General features: G+C 42.1%; 1 protein-coding gene across 1 annotated transcript in view; it reads left to right on the top strand.

Moving 5' to 3' along the window:
- Positions 1-19928, top strand: part of SEC16B (SEC16 homolog B, endoplasmic reticulum export factor) — a 134660-nt gene that overhangs the window by 2956 nt on the left and 111776 nt on the right. The window contains exons 2-5 of the mRNA XM_018575097.1: positions 6561-6885; positions 12786-12892; positions 14708-14822; positions 17219-17288. Of these exons, the coding sequence (XP_018430599.1) occupies positions 6584-6885; positions 12786-12892; positions 14708-14822; positions 17219-17288 (594 nt within the window). The 5' untranslated portion in view covers positions 6561-6583. The remainder of the gene's footprint in view (positions 1-6560; positions 6886-12785; positions 12893-14707; positions 14823-17218; positions 17289-19928) is intronic.

Genomic DNA, 19928 nt, shown 5'->3' with positions numbered 1-19928 from the left:
TTTTCATCCCGGAAAAGATTCAGTAGGAAACCCGGCTGTAAAAAAAAACGTGGTTGTTGATAACTTGGCATTATGGGAATACTTAAAGGAGAACTACTGTATGAGGTAAGTGATTTACACTCAGCCTCATAGTTAGAGCTGACGTGTGACATTGAAGCTGTCACACGTCGGCTCTATTGATCAAGAAGTGAGCAAACACATACCGTCGCTCATTCACTTCCCAATTATCTCCCTGCAGAGAGCAGTGACTGTTAGTCACCACTCCCCACAGGGACTCCCCTCCTCCCCTCCTCCCCTCCTCCCCTCCTCCCCTGTCCGATCCTGCACTGCTGACTGGAGGAACGGACAGGGGAGGGGGCGGGCACAGCTTGCTCAGCCTCTAGATAGGCAGAGCCCGCTGTCAATCAGCCAGCTGGGTGGATCTCGACAGTATTGTTGGGATCTGTCCCAGGTTGGGCGCTCTCAGTATATAGCGAGCGATACCTCGATATATACTGAGCTTTGGGTCACGGGAGGACATTAGTATATGTCCTCCCGTGACCCTTAGGAGAACTATGGGATAAAAAGGTTAGCCCAAAGTTCTCTTTTAATTCCAAATCTATAATGCTGAAAGTGGCTTTTTTACACCTTAATCGATCCAAAATGACCCATACCTCTGTTTCACTTCTAGTCAATTGTACAGTAAATATTGCATGCATAGCAACCATAAAGGGCGCAGGATAGAAGGACCAGAAAGAGGCTGCAGTCCTGCTTACACAGCAGTGTTTCTCTCCTGGGCGGCCGGGAGTGGGAGGCTCCCAGAGCGCCCGGGAGAGTTTTTTTTTCATTTTTTTTTACAGCAGCAGAGCCGCCGGACAATGGGAAACTATTGGGCGGAGCTAGCTGTGACTGCTAGCTCCGCACAATCGTTTTCTATTTACTTTTTTCACTCTTTTTCTGCTCTGCTCGGTCCCTCTGAGGTCTTTTTTTCCTTGGGACCGAGCAGAACAGCCGAGCCAAATGCCGCTCAGCGGCATTCGGCTATTCACTCACTGCTGTTCGGCATCTTTAAGAATAGCCCGAACTGCAGTGAGTAGCCTGCCAGAGGTTCGGCTCAGCCGATCCAGATGTTGGATCGGCTGAGTCGAACTCCTTCTGCACTCCTTCAGCCACGCGAAGCAAGCCGATGTACGGCTGATTTCAGCCGATGTACGGCTGAAATCAGCCGTACCAGTCTGAAGTGAATAGCCGAACAGTGTTCGGCTCACTTCACTTCAGATCGGTCATTCACCCGGCTGCCCTCGGCAGCTTTGTGAATAGACCCCATAGTGAAAACCCTGCACAGTCTTGTAATGTGAAAATGATATAAAGCTTGAATTAGACTAAGTAAGAGGGGTATAACCTACTGGCATTTTTTTCTGGGAAGCCACAGCAGTCTCCTGAATAATCTTACTTTCTACCTGAAGTTGCTGAATTAAATGATTGTATTCGGATATTGGGTGTCATTGTTATGTTTCTTGTCTTTTTAAAATATTTTTATAGGTTAGCTTGTTGGCGAAAAGGTAAAAATGTAAAACATTAAATTAAACATAAATATAGATTTTTTTTTTATCTAGGAAGCATACATAAGCATGTAGCGAGCTAGAATGAGTAAACATTAAGTTGAAAATTAATATTGATCCCCTCAGCCACTGCAGAAAAAAAAGCATTGCCTATTTCACATTGTCTACAATAGGAGATTAGGGTCAGCTCAGATTTTTATTGGTATTCTCAATGTGTTAATCTGATGAGGTATTAAAGTGGAACTGTAATTATGGTTGATGTAGCCCAGTCACTCCCTGTTGCTTTCACTACATGTGTACAGTACCAGACCTCAGCCTTTGCTCAAGTTTCTGATGACCAGCTTGCACTCCACTCCAGCCATGTTTAACTTGGATTCCTAATTCAAAGTATTGCTCAAGTGCTCCCTGTGTGTATTGATTATATTGGGCTGCCCTGTCGATTCATCAATCTAATGTAGCCCCCATCACCTTTTGTGAGGTGTCTACTAGAAATTTAGTGATAGCCAAGGCTGTATTCTGCCTGAATGGATTAGTTGACATTTATCTGGTTAATTTCAGGTGTCTGGCATTGACTGAACCCACCTGGGTGGAGTGTGACTGCTGTATTGTGGGACAGCCAATGAGGGACATTGTAAGTGTATGTACAGTGCAGCAGCCAATCACTGGGTTTCTTTCAACCAATGTTGCATGCTGGGATAGGGTGCATATAACTGGAGGGAATTTCCATGTGCTCAGTCGAGTCCAGTGCGGGACCAGCCATAGAGTAGTCCAGGGCTGGGTGCTACTGTTAGGGAAGGAGCGAAGTCCCCCTGTTTGTTGGATTGGACCCCAATAGCAGGGAACAATACCAGAGTCCAGGCTGAGGTACAAGATAGGATGATCCAAAATGCGTTGTCAGAGTACAGCCCGGGTCGAGGCAGGCAGCGAGTATCATAAACGGTGAGGCAAGCCAAGAGTCAATAACCAGGAGATCCAAATAGCAGGGAAGGGATACAGGAAACAGGAAACGGGGAATGGCAGAATAACTCAGCAACAAGTCTTGGCTCTGGCTGGAATTTAAACCCAGCAGGGGCCAGCGACGCCCTCGTTGTCTGGGCAACGAGGAAGCCACAGGTCCCTGGGAACCTGTGACGGCTAGGAGAGAGGGAGTGCTCGCAAGGCCCTCCCTGGCAATGATCAGCACCCGAGTGATTAAGAAGTCACAGCAGCGCCACATGCGCACACCACGCATGCACGTCATGCATGCACTCACCCGCAACCTGCCGCCGCTGGGCACCAAATCACCCCAAGAAGGACCCTACAATCTCTGCCGTACCCGCCGGATCCCAGGTAAGAGGGCACCCCTGGTCCCACGATAGCTACACAGCCTAGCCACCCCTCGGGCTAGGCCGGAGCCTGAGGGTGGGCAGAGGCTGGAGTGCGGGAAGAGTTACACTAGGCCTCACTTATGGAGGAGGCCTGTGCTGTCAGAGGAGGAGAACCAGGAAATATGATGGCTAATGGAGGTGCCTGGAACTTATTGGACCTCAGGAAAATGGCTGGTGTCTCTTCTGCTGAGGATTTGTGTTCATTCCCTGCTCATCTGCTACTCAAATTACTACACTGAGATGCTAAAAAGGTCTGGTGAGTCTGGAGTCTATTTCTGTACTACCCTGGATGTCTAGGACCCCTATACCTTTCTCTCCCCAGTGTGAAGATGTTAAAAAAAATGATTCAGCATTATACTTCTGGAGTGGGTATCAGCTTCGTGAGCACTAGAAGAGGGCGTTTAAATGCTAATGGGGCAACTGAAGACCAAAACCCCTATACCACTAGTGATGACCCGGGTTATTCTGGCGACTCCTTCAGGGGTGAGCGCTGCACTACTAATCTATAGGCAGCCAGTTATAGTCATTACACACAATGGCTACCTGCACAACACCTGGGTTGTCTGCTGATCTGAGGTCTAGAGTTTTCCACCTACATCTGATAAAGAGGACACAGCATCTTCTTCATCCTCCTGTCATTTCAGTTTAATAATGGTATGCCATACCTCCCAACAGTCTTAGATTGTGGCGGTCTGTCCTGCATTTTTACCTACAGTAGGGTAAATACATGGGTACATTTTCAAATGAATGTTGGTACGAAAAATCCCATTGGAATGTGCAATAATGCCATCAGAGACCTGGTGACTTTTGTTCAAAATTTCATTCGATTTTCTTTTTCATTTAACATTCAATTTTGGAATGAATAAAGTTTCCAGAACGAAAATCTCATTCACTGTTCAATCATCGATTTAACCCCATCAAGTTAGAAAGTCAAACGAATTATCAGAAATCAATTTTGTTTGTTCGAAATTCTAACCGTGTATATCCTACTTTAGTCCCATGTTCCCATGTACAGAGGCTTTGTCCTGAACTAGCTCATTCTTCAATCCTGCAAATCGATGCAAGATTTACTATGAATGAGCCAATGTGGGAATTGCATATGAATGAGCTGTGGCTGGACTTGCATATGAATGAGCCTTGGTGGCAATCCTTATTATTATAAATCTTCCACTGCCAGGTGAGATTCTTCTCAAAGCTGCTGCAGGTATATTTTCAAGCCACACCCACATTTCACTATTCACCATGGACTGCTACCTGCACCGTGTTCCGCTGCTTTAACAATGGGAAAAGACCAAAAGTTGGGAGGTTTGGTATGGCCTTCGACACCTTATATTTTTAAACAAAGTACTTTCATGGAATGTTTGAAAGAGAGAAGAATTTAAAAAAAAAATAGATCGTTCATTTATCAAATCCACTTTTTCTACATTTGGTTAAGCAACCGCCTGATAGTAGATAGTCTTGATCTCTCATTAGCAATCCAGACTTCCTCCCAGGAATGATAGATCACATACAGTATTTGGAAACCGTTCATATAATGATAAACTTAGAATTGTACTAGGGATGTTCAAATACCAGTAACGATACTTGGCAATTTCACGAGAACTACCAGGGTTGCAGGGGTGGTAGCTGGTACCCGGCTCTGACGCTCCACCACTGTCCTGAAATCATTAGTCTATATTGTTTTAGAAAAACTGTCACATGACAATAAACAAAAATATATTAGTACTTGTATCTGTGAGGACTTGGACAAGTATCAGTACAAGTAGAAATTAGGGATGCACCGATACCGGTATTTCGGTATCGAGTACGAGTACCGATATTTATTTATTTGTACTCGCTGATACCAAATACCCAGTACCAAAAGCCCTATTCAGGAAGCCTGGCGGTGTGTAATGACTCGCCACCTGGCTTCCTGAATAGAGGGGAAGCCGGGCAGCGTGTAAATACTCGCCACCCGGCTTCCCGATTAGCAGGGAAGCCATCCCCACTAGGTGACGAGAAAGCATGGAGCCGGCTTTCTGGCCAATCAGGAAGCCGGGCGCTGTGTAATGACGCGGCGCCCGGCTTCTTGATTGGCCGGGAAGCCAGCTCCATGCTCCTCATCATGAGGTGACCAGGGAGCATGAAGCCGGCTTCCCGACCAATCAGAAAGCCGAGCGCTGCGTCATTACATGGCTTCCTGATTGGCCAGCTTCCGTCCAATCAGGAAGCCGGGCAGCGGGTCATTACCTGCTGCCCGACTTCCTGATTGGCCGTAAAGCCGGCTCCACAAGTGACAAGAGAGCATGGAGCCACTTGCCGGCCAATCAGGAAGCCAGGCAGAATGTAATGATGCGCTGTCCGGCTTCCTGATACCGGAAGTATCGGGCTAGGCATCAGAGCATTTGAGCGAGTACTCGCCCAAATACTCGCCATCGGCAAATACTCGGCATCCCTAGTAAAAATGGTATCGGTGCATCTCTTATATACATTTTTATAAAAAAAAAAATCATACATTACAACAGGGATGCACAAATCCCAGTAGCTTTGTATGCTCCTTAAAAATGACAGCTGCCTCCTACCTTTATAATTTGTCTCTAGTCTAGTCTTGGAGCTGGAACAGTATCTGTACTTGTACTTGTATCGAGTACGGTACTTGGTATCTGTACATCCCTAATTTGTAGATTTAAAAAAATTGGCCCACCAATATATACAGTATTTCCCTGAAATGTAGTGTACTGGAATATACTTTATCCTTGGTTTATAGTATACCATCCTATAGTAAAGACTCGTTTATTCAACCTTCTCCCACCAGCTTTTACAGTCAGTTGAATTTTCAACTAAATTCTGTATTTATCAAAAGCAGAATGGTGTGATACCTCGTGGGTGGGGAAAAGATGATAACGACCTATGTTGGCTCCATGGCGCTTGTTTTTCGGTTCCTTTTTCCATTTTGGTGAGGGAAAATATTCTTTCACTAGGAAAAAAAAGCATTTAATGTTAAAATGTCCTTATAATGCTGCTGCAACTTTATAAGACCTATTATTATCTGACTGATTCCTTATTAACCTGTTGCCACTGGCTTTACGCATACAGGTAGCAGCACACCGGTGAGCTTTAGCACCGCTGTTCTGTCCTCAAGTGGTAATAGAGAAAGTGTTGTCACCGGTCTAGATAAGCAGTCTGGCAGTGCTGTTTAAATTTCAGGACTGGATGGATGGAAATACAAATCCCTTGGCAGGTAAAACTGCTCCCATATATATATATATATATTTTGTATCTGTTTGTCTGGAGTTCATTTTAAAAAAAAACATAAAATACTTAATATATGTGCTAATGATGACTGGCATGCTTTCCTATACCAATATTTTAGAAAAGAACAAAGATTCATAGTTTTAAAGACTGCTCATCTCAGAGTGTCTTGTTCTTTGAACAAAAGGCTTTAGCTCTCTGTGGATTGTAGTCAACCGCACTTTAACATTTAATCTGCCATACTTTTTTATCTTGTTCTGTGTGAACATTTTGTTTATAGTACAAGTTTACATGTATATAAAAATGCAATTACAGTATATAAAAAGCTACTGTTTTTGTTTATTGCCTTCTCTATCTGTTGAATAATTGTAATGGGTATTGTTAAAGACTAATATTTAATATCTTTTTGTATTTTTCAAAGGTGTAACCTGTCGGTGACATTTCATGAGTGAAATGGATAATGATGCTCCTCCTTGGTTTAACCAGAGCAGACCAGCTGCTGGAATTCCCCCATGGAGAGGAATGTACCCCCCTCCTTCTCTGAATCACTACAGGACCAACAATTATGAATATTACCAACAGCATCATATCCAAGGTGGCCATCAAGCTTGGCATGACCCGCGGATGAACTACTACTCCCAGAATCCTGGTAACGAGTCCAGGCCTGTAGAGACTAGGCGTCCAGCATCAAGGGCTGAAATTTATGAGAAGAGTGATAGGAGAGAGCCATATCGGTCTTTGTCCAGGTGAGAGCCCCTGACCAGATTTGACAATAAAAACTCAAAGACGTAGACTAATAACAGGAGCATTTAATGAGGCTAAGAAAAGAACAATGATGATATCCAAGTTGCAGCAGCTATACAAATACCAAATTTCTGTGTATCCTTCAACATTGAATTGTGCATGATGCATGTTAACATCACTCATATTGCCCTGACTGATGCACCTCCAACCTAAGAAGGCTTGGGAAAGGCCTACAGACATATGAATGTTCACATGATCCAAACATTGCTGAATCAGATGTATGTCCTCTAACATCGGCAGGTACCTGAAGCCTTTAAAGGGGAGTTATGGGATTAGTGAAATACACTCATCCCAATAGTTAGAGCCGACGTGTGAGACTGAAGCTGTCAAACGTCGGCTCTATTGATAGAGAACTGAGCAACCACATACTGCCGATCGCTCAGTTCCCGATTTCTCTGACAGTCACTGCTCCCCGCAGGGATTTCCCCCTCCCCTCTCTGTTCCTCGGGCGCTGACTGGAAAGACAGATGGGGGAGCGGACTGGCCAATGGCAGCGGGGTGGATCCCAAATATTGTTGGGATCCGTCACGTTTGCAGTGCTGCTCTGCGCTGTCAGCATTAAGAAGGCAATAGCCCGCTATATGCTGAGTTTTGGGTCACAGGAGGGCATTAATATATGTCCTCCTGTGACCTTAACTAGAACTATGGCAAAATAGGTTTGGCATAGTCCTCTGTTAGGGCTAGTTCACACCAGCCACAGTGCGTTCCGGTCCGATTCTGACCGGAACACACTGGATCGCTTTGCGGCAGGCTCACTTTGTTGTGGGGTGGGAGGGGGCGTGGCAGTGCATTGAAGTCATGGGAAGGCCTGGGAACGCGTGGCACATCAATGCCTGCGTTCCGGTGCGGTCAGAAAAAATAGTGCTTCCAGCACTCCCCTGCAGCCGATCGCATTGCGGCCGGAGGGCGTGGCTACGGTGCCATTGAACTCAATGCACTGCCATGCCCCCCCGCCGCCCCACAACAAAATGAGCCAGCCACAATGCGATCCAGTGCTTTCCGGCCTCAATTGGGCTTGTGTGAATTAGCCCTTAAAGTGAACCTGTTCTTTGCCCATTCAGGGCAAAGTAACAGATTAAGTAAACTGCCTCAGCATCAGGAATGAAGAGCAAATACGGGATATGGGGAGCCTGTGATGCTCTTTCTTTTCTCCCATATAAAAGTGGTGGTGCTTAGCAATTGGTCATTTAGGTGCCCAGCTTTGCCACATGCAGACAGTGAAAGAGACCTGTGTCCTCTGTAAGCTTTAAGATATGACTTTAGAGCCTATACGAGGACTTTCCCGGTTTGCTTCTGGTGGCCAGCTGAAGCAGTGATGGAATAAGGTCACCGGAGAGCTGAGCATGATGACTATTCTTCTGGAGGGAACTTCAGCTACCATTTCTTGTAACTTTTGCACGATATTGTAATTATTCGAGTTTCACCTGTATGTACAAAATATATATAGTATAGATACACACATGTATCATTGTGTGTCCTTTACACCACTACCCATTTCCACATGAACCTCGGCTGATAATCTGACATACAAGTGAATTTTGCGGTGATGGGAACGTTTTGGAAAGACAAGGTATGAAATTGTTTTGTTTGTTGGAGCAGAGGATAATGATTATGCTAGACTGCTGCCTATACAGCTAGAGGGTTGCTGACGGCTGCTGCATGAGTTCTGCACACATTTACAACTATTATACACATAGCCTGTAAAGATGCTGAATTATAAAAAATGTCAGAGTTATTTTTAATCTATTGATTTGTTAGTTCATCTTTTAGGGCACATTTTATCTCTGTAAAGAACAGTGTGTCTGTGTAATCCTCTAGAAAACACTTGTTCGGTTAAATTAAAGGTCAGCTACAGATGCATTAAATTGTATCTGTCCATCATAAACCATGGAAGCAGGCTAGATCAGTATTTTAGAGATTCGATTCTCTAGGAACTGATGACATCATGGTAGCATGAAGCATGTATGGCCTTTATTCAATAAAGTGTTCTTATATAAGTGCTTTTTCTTATATCTAAACACCAGGCGGATATAAAATGTGCTAATTAATGCGTTTATGTGTTAATTGATAAATCATTAAATGCAACTAGTATAAGAAACTCAATTTGTCAAATTATCAGACTATTCTAATGCCCTGCACAGTGGACCCGTAGACGGAATTCCACCACTAGTAGCTTAACAGGTCCTCCTGCAGTGCACATGTGTTGATAAGGAGCATGCTTAGAGTAGAAGAGAGCAGACTGTGCTGCTGTATCTTCATTATCCAGTCAGCAAGCTGAGGTTGTGTTCTTGATCAAGCTGTGCTTGGCCAATCTGTGGTACTAAAAACTAAATGTAACATTTAGTTAAAGAGCCAGCAACTCGGTTGTGCTAAAAGAGACCAGCTTCTTGGTTCCGCATTAACCAATAGTGAAGTGTTGGAGGTAGGAGGGGAAAGACTAGAGGTGGTGACCAGGAGGCTGGTCAGGGTTAGCATACTGAAGTTGTTTTCAGGCGTTTAGCAGGTTTTTATCTATTCAGTGTATCCTATCAACCTTGGATACTCTTAAGAGGAAAAACCTGCAACATACCTGGTGTGCTGCAGCTAATGGTACATGTGGCCACATCACGCTAAATTGTGGGTATAGCTCGAAGAGGCATGGTTAAATAGAAATAGAAACTGCACCTATTTGCTGTATACACTGTGCCCCCTTACACTAGCTGTCCCTAGAGATGTGCTGCCTTACATTGGTGGTCACAAGTGAAGTGCCCCCTTTAAATTAGTGCTTAGTGCAGAGGATAAGTGTTCTCGCTTGCATTGGTGGTCAAAAATTAAATGAAACTTTGGTGGTAACCATTTATGGTGGTTGTAGGTGACGTGGCTCCTTACATTAAACTGATATTAAAGTCAAAAGGTTTTTAAGCTATTAATCAAATGCTGATGCTTCTTGATGTTTAAAAGTACAGTAATACCTTGGTTTACAAGTAACTTGGCTTGAGAGTGTTTTGCAAGACAAGCAAACATTTCTGAAAAATTTTGCCTTGATATACAAGCGATGTCTTGCAATAAGAGCAACATTTTGTAGAAAACCACCACAGAATAAGGCTGTAGCAGTGCGAGCGATGAGTCTGTTTAACGACAATGCAATGTCACATTGCATAGATTACTTGTTAAGGTTTCACGAAATGAAAAAGATTCCATTGAGCCGAGAGATAGCAGTGATTTCGTTAGTGATAGTGAAAGTCGTCCTACGCAATAATCCTCCTCTCTCTTGTCCCCCTCACCCCAGCCACGAAGGTAACTGGAAATTGGTTTATTTTTCTTTATATTTTGTACAGTATTATATTACTGTACTGTATTGTAATCATTTTATATGAATATTTTTAGGTTGTGGAACAAATCATCTGAATTTAAATTATTTCCTATGGGGAAGTTCGCTTTGATATACAAGCGCTTTGGATTACAAGCATGCTTCCGGAACTAATTATGCTCGTAAACCAAGGTATTACTGTATTAGCTTTCCTATGGAGTCAGTTGGTCCCCTGAGCACTGATCCTGAAATCCTGTTTTAGGGTGGCTCTTAGGAATGAGGGAGGGAGCAGATGAAGGGAAGTTTATTTAGTGAGCAAAAGTCCACTTTATGACACAAATCACTTTTTTTGCTGTCTTTGTTCCATCGAGGAGTTTCACTTACAGACCCAGAAAGTAGAAATGATTCAGGAAATGAGAGAAAATATTTTCTAAGGGAGGGGACATTTGTCCCTGGTGCAGGGGTCCGCACTGCAAGATTTTCCCTTAGGCCCGGTGCAAACCTGAGCGATCCGGGATGGCGCGTCCCAGGATCGCGCGGTCCTGCACAATTGCAGACAGCGAGGCCCCATTGATTTCAATGTGGTTACATCCGCGCAGCAATCGCAGAAAAAAGGTAATGTGCCTTTTTTTGTGACACACGACGCACGGCTGTTATAGCCGCAATTGTGTTCGAATGCACGGATGGAATCGGGAAACCCCAACGTGACTGGGGTGCCATTAGGAAATAATGGCACCCACAGCGCGATCGTCTGTGATGGGCGACTCCGTGACCGCATGGCAATCTGCGCAGTATCTTGCACAATTGCCGTGTGGTCACAGATCGCCTAGGTGTGCACCGGCCCTTAACTTCTGTTCCTGGGACAGCTCTAAACTTTTGGATTTCAAACCTTCTGTACTAGAGGCAATGGTCATAAGGATATAATAAAAAGCATGAATCTCCTCACCAGGGAAACAGATAGAAATAAAACATGCCGTTTTGACCCTTCCACATGCAACTAAAAGAAACTTTTTAGATACACATTAAGCAACTAGAAGTAGCCTCTTATGTACACTATATTGCCAAAAGTATTGGGACGCCTGCCTTTACACGCACATGAACTTTAATGGAACCCAGTCTTAGTCCGTAGGGTTCAATATTGAGTTGGCCCACCCTTTGCAGCTATAACAGCTTCAACTCTTCTGGGAAGGTGTCCACAATGTTTAGGAGTGTGTCTATGGGAACGTTTAACCATTCTCCCGGAAGCGCATTTGTGACGTCAGGTAGTGATGTTGGACGAGAAGGCCTGGCTCGCAGTCTCTGCTCTAATTCATCCCAAAGGTGTTCTTTCGGGTTGAGGTCAGGCCAGTCAAGTTCCTCCACCCCAAACTCGCTCATCCATGTCTTTATGGACCTTGCTTTGTGCACTGGTGCACAATTATGTTGGACCAGTAAGGGGTCATCCCCAAACTGTTCCCACAAAGTTGGGAGCATGAAATTGTCCAAAATGTCTTGGTTTGCTGATGCCTTAAGAGTTCTCTTCACTGGCCAAGCCCAACCCCTGAAAAACAACCCCACACCATAATCCCCCCTCCACGAAACTTTACACTTGGCACAATGTAGTCAGGCAAATACCGTTCTCCTGGCAACCGCCAAACCCAGGCATATCCATCGGATTGCCAGACAGAGAAGCGTGATTCGACACTCCAGAGAAAAAAGCCTGACGAAGGGGACCCTGTGTGGCCCCAAAAGCGCTTGGCAATAAGAGACATCATCTGTCAATAAATGAGCATCTAATTGCTGTTATTATCGTTGTTGGACTGCTGGTGACGTTTTTCTTTTTGTCTACGTGTGGCAGTGCCATCTGCAGTCATTTCGAGCACCTTTTTCTTGGGGAGTCCCGGAAAGGAGTGTGGCAAGTTTTCTTTTTTCTCGTCATTTCAGAGAACACATCTATGCACTGACCCCGCTCTGTCATTTTAAGTGGCCTATCACTTCGTAGCTGAGCTGCTGTTGCACCCAATTGCTTCCACTTTGTTATAATAGCACTAACAGTTGACTGTGGAATATCTAGTAGCAAAGAGATTTCACAGAAAACCTGAATCCAATGATATGGAGGGGTGTCCCAATACTTTTGGCAACAAGTGTATCCTTTAGAAGCTTATTGAGACCCCATGGTTTAGATTGCTAAATATACCCTATTAACAATTATGACAAGCTGGGATAGCTGCTGATATGCAAATTAGCTCAACTTTTAAAAAAGACACTTAATAATATTTTGTATTTAGAACCTGCTCTGCTGTAGGATCTGCTGTAGGATCATCAGTGAGAGATGAGCTGTGCCCAGCCTCCATATACTTTCAGTACAGGTTTCATTTAGGGAAGCAGAGAGAGACTCAAGGAGAAGTCTTGAAATATATACTTTAGTAGTGCCAGTGTTTATTTCATGATGCTTTGGATTTTACAGACTTTTGTATAAAAACACACGCCTATTCCAGCTAATAAGAAGATGACTTCAGAAACAATGCTGCCCTCTCCTTCTTTCCTTTGCTTGACCTGATCCTGTCTTTCCAGGCAGGGATATGATGAAAGATACGGGTTTTATGAAGCTGTACATAGAGAAAACTATGGCAACAGAAACTATCGTTACGAGCCTGCGGCTACCGCCTCTGCAGAAAAAGGTACATTATTCTTCCTATAGTTGGTTTGGTCTTTTGTGGCAGCAGCAGACTGATACTGTACAACTATTTAAATAAGTTTCAAGCTTTTAGGATTTCCCCCCCCCTCTGTATTACAATGTGATTCAATTATGGAAAAAAAGTCATAAATGTCTCCTATGCAGGTCTTATCAACTTATGTGATACCACCCAACAAAACCAACTACTGGTCATTCAATGTGATGGGCAGCTTTAATAATCAATACATAAGTAAAAAAAACTGCATATAGTGCCTCTTGGTAAATAGGCGCCACACCCCTAAATCTAAGACCCCAAAAAAAATAGCATTTTTTGGGGCTTTAAAGGTGCCAAAGACACAGCCAAACGTGTAAACTTATATTTTACAATCCATCTAATTTATTTACATAAATGGATAAAATTACATTACATATATGTTACAACAACAAGAAACCATAAAAACATTGAATGTTGCTAGACCAGCTTATAATTGGGTATATCTAAACCCCCTAATAGTACATCATCTCCTTTCTTCAGGAAGGGTTGGAGGTGATCATACCAAAAATAAAGTGTGCAGATCTATTGGTGGCATAAAAATCCATGCACACTGGGGAACCCCAGCTTTAGAATCAACCTGGAACCAGGGTAAAGGAACTCCACATGAGGATTAAATAATACTTCAAAGAACCTCGTGCTGCGTGTTCCAAACACCGCCACCCGTCAGACCCGTAGCAAGCTGAGTTCCAAAGAATCATAAATCCGACCCGTACTGAGGCGCTAAGCCACTAATCTCAGAAGACTGAGATTTTGCATAAGTTGGGAGGAAGAAAGGGGTATGGCAAAAAAACGGATTTCCTAGCTGAAGTGGGTATTTGCATACTGGTGCAACGTGGTTTTCTGGGCTATTAAAAATAGCTGTAGATATGTAAAAGCACCAGTAATATCCCAGAAGTGATCATTTTGAACAAATACAGGTTTACTTTAAAGCAATCAAATCCCAAGAGAAATACTGAACATAGGCTACCATTGCTGTCTTATTGTAGATCCTGTAGCTTGTCTAGGTTTTGAGTATACACATCAGGAGCTCTGGTATATCTCTGATTTTACTTCAATATGGGTCAGTCACTCAGAAATATTCAAAACAGAGGATCACCATGATAAAGACGCGTACTTTCATAAAAAAGTCAGCACGGAAAGCCTGTGTCTCATGACACTTTTTTTAACCTCTCCTGTCCGTGTTCTCAGTATCCAGTTTCATTGTAAGGTAAAGTATACCACTTTTGGCCAGTCTTTATGAATACATTTTTTACGTTTGCAAGTTTATAAACTGATGTTTTGCAGAACATTTTCAGTTACTTTGTAAAGTCTTTATTATATAAATAAACATTTATTACAATGCATTATATAGTACATGCATGACACTTATTTCAAAGCATATGTGGCTTTCTAATAAGGAAGTCCAGCACTACCTGCGTGCTTTTGGCAGCTTCTGTTTGATTGTTTGATTGACTAAGCCAGACAGTTCTGTCTCTGCTAGAAGAGTGCCTGTGCTCCTTCTCTGAATCATTGCATGGTCTGTGATTCATAATCTGATCTCTGCTGCTGTACAGGCTTATTGTACAACAGTGGTAGGTTTTTGAGTCTGTAAAAAGTTTACTACCTGCTGACTGAAAGTGTTAATATGAAATGTTCATATACAATGTTTTATATTTACCTATTTAAAAAAGGAAAACAATGTTTACAGAACAAAATAAATAAGTAAATAGATAAATAGTGTTTGTCTGATGATCTGGGCTGATGTGCTATTATACCTTCATGCAGAGTGGAGCAGGGGAACACATAACCAGCACATGGAACACTGGATGCAAAATCCACCAAATGTTTACTATGCGGATCAGATTGTGGAGGCTCAGCAAAATAAAATAGCTCAAGACCGGTAAAGCACTCAAAATGTGTACTCTAAATTGTCTGTTATAATTTTATTATATTTCCTTCCGTTGTGTTTTATTGTTTTATTTCTGTTTTTATTTTCTTCTGATGTATGTATGACATTTAAGATTTCATGTGGCATCATAGCTTATATCCTGTTTTTTTCAGTCAATGCCAGAGCACCAGAACTACCACATAGCAAGTTGTTACAAATTTAACTATTAGAAGATATTATATAACTAACGCATTAGAGTTTGTTATCTGCAGTCTTGAAACCTAGGCTGCACCATGTCATGCCTTTTGCCCAGCAGCATTAGATGTTCGAAAACCTTAAAATCATTGCCATTAATTAATTATTGGTATCTGGAAGTCCACAGTCAAGTAAGAAGCTGTTCTGTGTGTTCTTAACAAATAGCTCAGGGAAGGCAGCTTTTTATTAATTGTCATAGAATGACATCAAGCATTCTACCACTAAAAACAACGATACACAAAGATAAGAGCCTACGGGTGACAGTATGAAACCCTGCATGTCATGGAAGCTTTCAATTTTAACTATTTCATTAAATAAAGGATTGCATAATTGGTTAACTAGAAAACTATGAATACATTACAATACGAATTTCACACTTACGGGTTGCCCACCTTAAAAGGGACCTTCTATGAAAATACAAGGTCCACTTATTTCTTTCTCCCTCACCCTTCACCCCTGATATCTACAGAAAGTGTCTGGAAGCTGGGCTCCAAGGTGAGTATTTTACATTTTTCCTCTGTTTTATTCTCCTTAAGATTTTATGTAGTGGCTTTATTTGGGGGTGGGGGGTAGAGCTAAGAAATAAGCCAGATGCTGGGGAATGTAAGCAAGGGTATATAGTAGGTTTTATTTTTAGGTTTTCTCCTAATGTGTATTTTTTTTAAAAATGGTGCTCGTACATGGGAGTGAGAGTGTGACCACCACTGGTCTAACGAATAATCATACCTTGTATTAAGATGCAAGGTCTATTTTAACAAAAATGAGTCCATTCTGGTCAAATTCTTCTCAAGGCTCTTCGGTTCTTCTTTACACTCTATGTTGCCTCCCAGACAAAGCTTCAGATGTTGAAAAGCATATAATAAATTACTTCTTGGTCAATCACAACACGGTGGCAGACCAACAGAGATGTAAAAAAAACATTGTGCAGTCCTTGGTAAAGGGACATTACAGACATTTATTAGACATACATCAGGAGGAAGAGTTAAGATTTATATAAAAACATTTTTTTAAAAGTTTGGTCAGCTAGCTTTAACTTGATGGCCATCCACACCTCTCTGAAGGAGATACTGATCTGGTGCACTACTGACAGCTTTGCATTAAGATGAATGAGAGTTGACAGCCTTGAGGAAAATGTTACCGAAATAGATATACTGCTTACTTCATCTCACAAAGTGTCTGACAGCACCTTAGGTAAATTGAATGTGTATTCATTGATATAATAAACCAATTCAATATTCATGGTAAGGGTATCTGAGAAATTTGATCAGATGGTCAGGATTGATAAAAGGTAATGGTTCCGCTTCAGTACTGTATATTTATACCTTCATGTTACCATGAAAAAAAATCTCAGATTTTCCATTACTTGCCGTTACTGGAACCTCCAGGAAATGCACTTCCGACACTAATAGACTAATATAAATCACAGCGCAAATTATCAGTTTGATGTCAGTGAGTAGAAATCTATATAAATTAGGCTTCTTAGTTTTCAGTGGCATGGTTAGAATTTAGCACTGAACATACTTGAGTCAGGAACAGACTATTTGCGTGTTCAGGAGAGACAGTGCTGTTTTGGAATAAAGATGTTTTATTCTTTTAAAGAAGAATAAAGTGTAAATTTCATATTTTGTTCAGTGTAGTAACATTTAGGGCTCCTAAGATCTCACAGCCCTGTGAGTAACAATAGGGCTCTCATTACACAGTTGCTTATATTACCTGATGAACTGGAGCCCAACCATTGAAGAATTTATGTGTTTTATAGCTGTATACTTTGGGTTTGCTGGGGATGCAAGTAAATTCAAAAAGGCAATGATAAATGACATTCAGTAAACAAGAAAAAGAGTTGTATGTAATCCACTGAAAGCAGATTCATCAATATTTTTAGTATTTATGGGGAAAACCACAGTGTGTGTGTGATGAGGGCAAGTAAAGGGACTGTGTGTGTGTGATGAGGGCAAGTAAAGGGACTTGGCTAGTGAGAATGCAAGGGTCAGAGGATGGATGCCAGGAAAATAAAAGCCATTCAACAGTGTCCCTGCATCAGTTTTTAAAGAAACATTAAATGTACCCTGGTTCTGGGTTCTGGGAACAAATTGGAGCATGCTCATGCAAACACGGTGATATCATAGAAACTTTCTATTGTTGTTGTGTTGCAGGGTTCAGGGATATGTCGACAACAATAATTGGCACTCCGGACGCTGCAGTTCTGCAATAGCAAAAATAGAGGTAAGATCTTCCTAATACACATGTCAACATATAATTCCTACACATGCTAGTACATTACACCCCATTCAGATCTGAGTCTTCTGCTTTTTCTAGGCTTGGTAGCTTTCTCAACCTTTTTTTATCCTGGTGGAACACATGAAATATTTTGTGAGGTCTAAGGAAACCCATGCTTTAAATGATTCTAACTACAGCTCTCAGTACATGTGTGTAATCTTAATCTGTTTAGCGTACTTTGTTTTCCTTTCCCCCCCACAAAGGAGGTCAACTTTAAATTAAGCCAGTAATGCAGGAAGATGAAGATTCAGTTTATTTTTTTGTTATTACCCACTTTATTTTTTTACCTTATCCAAGTAGGCCTAAAAGTCTTCCCTCTGATTTTCTGCTACACTGGCAGTGCTTGTTCGCTCCTGTAAGTCAGATGGCAGCTTTTGAGCTGAGACTGGGGAAGGTAGTTCGAGAAGTAGAAGCTGATGTCATCACTGTCCTCTGCTCCTTACAATGTATTCATCATGCGGCATGTGAATGAAGAAAAAATTATGCTTATTTTTTTTCCAATCACAATCTCTCCCTGAACCAAAGTGACTAAATCCTAGTCTAGGGTGATACACACAGGAAAAAAAAACAAGTAGGCAAATGTGAAAATATATTTATCAAATAATGATGCATAACTAAAAATATGTAACTTTGTAAATATGTGAATATATATTCAAGTTATACATTCAATTTATGATTAATTTCAAATTTCCCTATTTAGAGGGTTCTGTTTTAATATATTTTATGGGAAATAATATTCCTCTGTGCCACTGCTAATTTAATTTGATTTATATGAAGAGATAGACACTGATTTGATTTATCATCGGGCTATTACAATATAGTGGCGTAGTAGTAAAAGTAGTAAAGATACAGACCTTTCAAAACTGAAAATAAATTCTTGAGATGCACACAGGGCACACGTTCCCAGAACATCTGCTTTGTGATCCCTATTGTGGGTAATCCAGTGACTCTGAAATACTCATTTGAGATGCAGGAGAGGAATTTTACTACAAGATCCTTGCTTTCTTTTACACGTAGAAAGCCTCATGAAACTTTTTCAGTTCCAAGAAGTTTTCCATGGCCACCAATCAAATTTAACCCTGTGAGTTTGAATATGATTGGTGATACAGGAAAGCAAAGAGAGAGTAAGTCAGAGAGCACAGACATGAGGAAGTACACTCCCAGTGACCCTTTGATCAGCTGCATTAAAGTGTATGTCAGGGCAAAATAAAAAAAAACTACATATGCAGTACATCTCTGCAATAAATGTATAGCACCCTCTTACCTCTGGGCAAATAAAAAGGAACCCCAGCAATCTTGGTGGGTTAGCGTTTCAAACCTCCGGGCAAAATCCTTCACTCTGTGGGTTAAAGGAAATTGGCCTGTCTGAAGTCCGCATTTTGGAAGCGATCAAAATGAGGACTTCAGACCTCTACTTACAGTCAGTACAGAAAAAAGAGCCTTTAAAGCCATAACCAGCATTAGGAAAATGGGGCCTTTAAGCCAGAACCAGCACTCTGTACTCTTCAGACTGTTAAGCAGCTGTAGGCAGCACAACTACCTTTCAGATGATCAGCCAGACCTTCCTGCAATGGCCACTGTCAGCAACCTGTATCCAGGTCTCTAGACACTCTTCAGCAACAAAGCCTTTATTCAAAATGCTCCACCCAGGCTCTTCCTGCTCTATTACTGCTAAATGTACCCTCCAGCAATATAGAAAAAAATCTTCCAGGCTCCTCACACACAGTACCACTCTTTCAGCATCACCCTCTCCAGGCAGCAGGCGTGGGAAGTAAAGACCTCCAACACAGGCTCCTCTTTTGGCAGCAGTCCAGTAGACAAGGGTGGACACAGCTACACACATCTCACCAGGCAGGGAATGAAAGGTTAGAGCTTCAAGGAGGTGTCTTTATGTCCTTCCCCAGCATGTAAAACTGGCAATAAACCTTCTAGTGGTTGGTCAGAGAGATATAAATATTCCTAACTCAGGTCAGCTCCTTACACTATTGCCAAGGACAATTGCCAACAGCAGGCAGAAGCAAACAACAACCTGAACTTTGAGGAAAACCTGCAAAAAAGCAGAATGTTCAATTAAAGCCTAGACTGACTACAGCCTAGCAGCACTAAACTTAAAATGTCCTTGATTTTGTTTTTTTTTGCTGGTGGTTTGATGCACACTAAAAAGTTGTTAGCTACATTTATTTCGTGCTAATTGCAATTAGCCAATAGCAGGGTGATTATTGTATCTGCCCACTAAGCAGAGGAGCAGAGCTGAGAGAGAACTTTCTCTGTCAGGTCTGCTTCTCTGTTCACTGGGCGGGGTTTCAATAGCCAGCCTGCTATTGGCTATTGTAATTTGAAATAGCCAATAGCAGTCTGGCTATTGCTCCCTGCTGCTTACATTCACCTGTCAGCTGCGGAAGCTAGCCAGGCACTGTGGGGGTTTGTTTGAGAGTTACTATTAACTCCGAAGCATCAAGAAACTACAGTTATCCGGCACCTACCGATCCTGTGGGTGCCGGGTAACTGGGAGTTTACTGTATTGCAATGATTTTCTTTTTGTTGCCTACATATTGTAACAGATGACTGACATAATAGTATTTTTTT

The sequence above is a fragment of the Nanorana parkeri genome, unplaced genomic scaffold, assembly GCF_000935625.1.
Source record: "Nanorana parkeri isolate BGI_ZX_2015 unplaced genomic scaffold, ASM93562v1 scaffold52, whole genome shotgun sequence".
In the NCBI taxonomy this organism is placed as follows: domain Eukaryota; kingdom Metazoa; phylum Chordata; class Amphibia; order Anura; family Dicroglossidae; genus Nanorana; species Nanorana parkeri.
The sequence above is the reverse complement of the archived record's forward strand: the minus strand, read 5'-3'. Positions and strand labels throughout refer to the sequence as shown.